At 39.7% G+C, this 2090-nt stretch overlaps 1 protein-coding gene across 1 annotated transcript; it reads right to left on the reverse strand.

The window, feature by feature from the left end:
• Window positions 1-438: 438 nt before the first annotated feature.
• Window positions 439-1392, reverse strand: LOC130293189 (galactoside alpha-(1,2)-fucosyltransferase 2-like). The gene has a single exon (XM_056541690.1). It carries the CDS (start codon window positions 1375-1377, stop codon window positions 439-441), a length of 939 nt encoding a protein of 312 aa, XP_056397665.1. The 5' UTR covers window positions 1378-1392.
• Window positions 1393-2090: the final 698 nt, after the last annotated feature.

The raw sequence follows: 2090 nt of genomic DNA on the forward strand, positions 1-2090 counted from the left end.
TTCTTCCTAATAACGGAAAGTTGTAATGCAATGTCTTAAACATAAAAACAGTAGCAAGTACTATGAAAAAAAAATAAAAATAATTTTCAAAAAATTTAAAACCAAGCACTGCTCACCAGTTCAGATGCTGTGACGGTCCCCTTGGTCTTTAGGCATATGACTACTCAAAGCAATCACTGTTCTCAGTAGTCATGTGCCGTGCCACTGGCATCACCACTCAGGGTGCTATTAGTGTGGCATGAGACACTGAGGTCACCGACTGGCTGGAGTGGTCATGTGCTGGCCACTTGTAGACAAACAGCGGGGACCCCCAGAGTGCATTTGCTGGATTGGCAGGAGAAAAACAAATTTTTTCTCTACATTCAATGTAATAGCATTTTGTTTAGTTTTTTCATAAAAAAAAAATAAAAAAAATATATAAAAAGTCTAATAACCCCATTAAAGATTTTGGTTGTTAAGAAGTGGTGAGAGGTCCGCCGGAATCCCAATCCATTCTGGAAGAAAAGCAGCTTCATACTTAAAAACTTTAAGGAAGGGCGAGTCAGGTAAAGTGTAGTTGGTCAAGTAGACTGTTTCTCCTCCTACTAAGTAAGCCACCCAAATACCAAACGTTCCTATGGTCATGATGGTGTGGTTACAATGTGCCAGCAATGCAAAATCCCGAGCAGGCGAGCCCTCCTGTCCATCTCCAGCAAAGTGGACATCACCCAATGAATTGTCTATATTCTCTTTACACCAATCCATCCCATTACTGGTGACCACAAAGAGAGGGTTCTCATACTTTTTTCTGAAGTAGTCCGTGGCTTTTTGCAAGTAACCTTTGTCAGCAATCACCCCTTTCCATGTGTTTGGCATTACATGCACGTAGTCTCCCCTCCGAACGTGAACCCCGACAAAGGTGACGTTCTTCTTGTCTCCTCGAATTTTTTCAAGATAAGCGTTAGACTCCTCTTTAATAAAATCATGGAAAGTAAATTCTTGAAGAATCTCATCTCTAATATGGTGGTAGAAAGTAAATGAACAGGGCCAACCAGTGAAACGCACATGTTCATTTTCAATGTGTCTGTACTCCTCGGACATCCAGTCGTGAAGTTCATAATCTCTCCATTGGATGCGGTTAATGACCTCCTGGTGAGCCACAGGCAATCTAATCTTAAAGATGTGGGCCAGCTGGCTGTGCAACTCTGGTGAAATAAAGGCTTCACGGCCATTCATCTTGGCAAGGCCATAGAGAGTTGCATACTCCCCCATTAGGTTGCCCAAACGTCCAGTGGCAACGATAGTCCACATACCAGTCAGTGGTTTGGGTTCGCTTACTACCAGCTGCACCTTTTCTTCTGTTGTCGCTAGCAGCTTTTTTTTAGCGATGGTGGTCATAGCCTTAAAAATATTCTGGTTGGAGTTGTAAATAAAGGAGGACCACATGATAACAAAAAGGAGGGTAATGCCGAAGGACAAGAAGAGATGCTTTTTCATTTTTGTAGAGGTTCAAGCTAAAAAAAAAGAAAAAGAAATGGCAAAAAAAAAAACGATGAGTAAGAACAAAGCAGTAATTACAGATTTTTACACACATTTATATGTGGGTGTGTGTTATGGTTGCATAGAAATAGCGCTAATTCAATAACGCTCATTTTATGCTTAGGAAGTCCCTAGGAGACATTGGTCTGCAAGCATCCTTTGTATGCAAATATTTGTAAGGGTTAATGTTGTATAGGAACTTAATAAACACGAAAAATTAGAATACATGATCAGAAATTGTATTTAAGGATTTAATAGAGGGGTTCTCCAAATCTGTTAGCTCCTCTATCAGCCAGAGAGTGGTTTCAAAGAGGATGTTATACAATCTCATTGGGTGATAGCTGTGAATAGAGGATACATTGTTTTTGGTTGGAAAACCTCTTTTACACACTATTCTACTTGTATGGTATATAGTGATTTTTGCCCTTGGACATCTTTGAGATCAGTATGTGCATTATAGATTATATATTATCGATTATTGTCAGTTTATACTGTGGCACCTGTGATTATTATATCTATACATTTTTAGCCTTTTCTCCTGTGATTTATGGTATTTTTGGCTGTCAGTGGTG

Source organism: Hyla sarda, chromosome 10, assembly GCF_029499605.1.
Source record: "Hyla sarda isolate aHylSar1 chromosome 10, aHylSar1.hap1, whole genome shotgun sequence".
NCBI lineage: Eukaryota > Metazoa > Chordata > Amphibia > Anura > Hylidae > Hyla > Hyla sarda.

What these genes read in the sequence shown, in the direction of transcription:
- LOC130293189 (XM_056541690.1), bottom strand. Translation starts at nt 1,377, where the DNA reads ATGACCACCATCGCTAAAAAAAAGCTGCTAGCGACAACAGAAGAAAAG.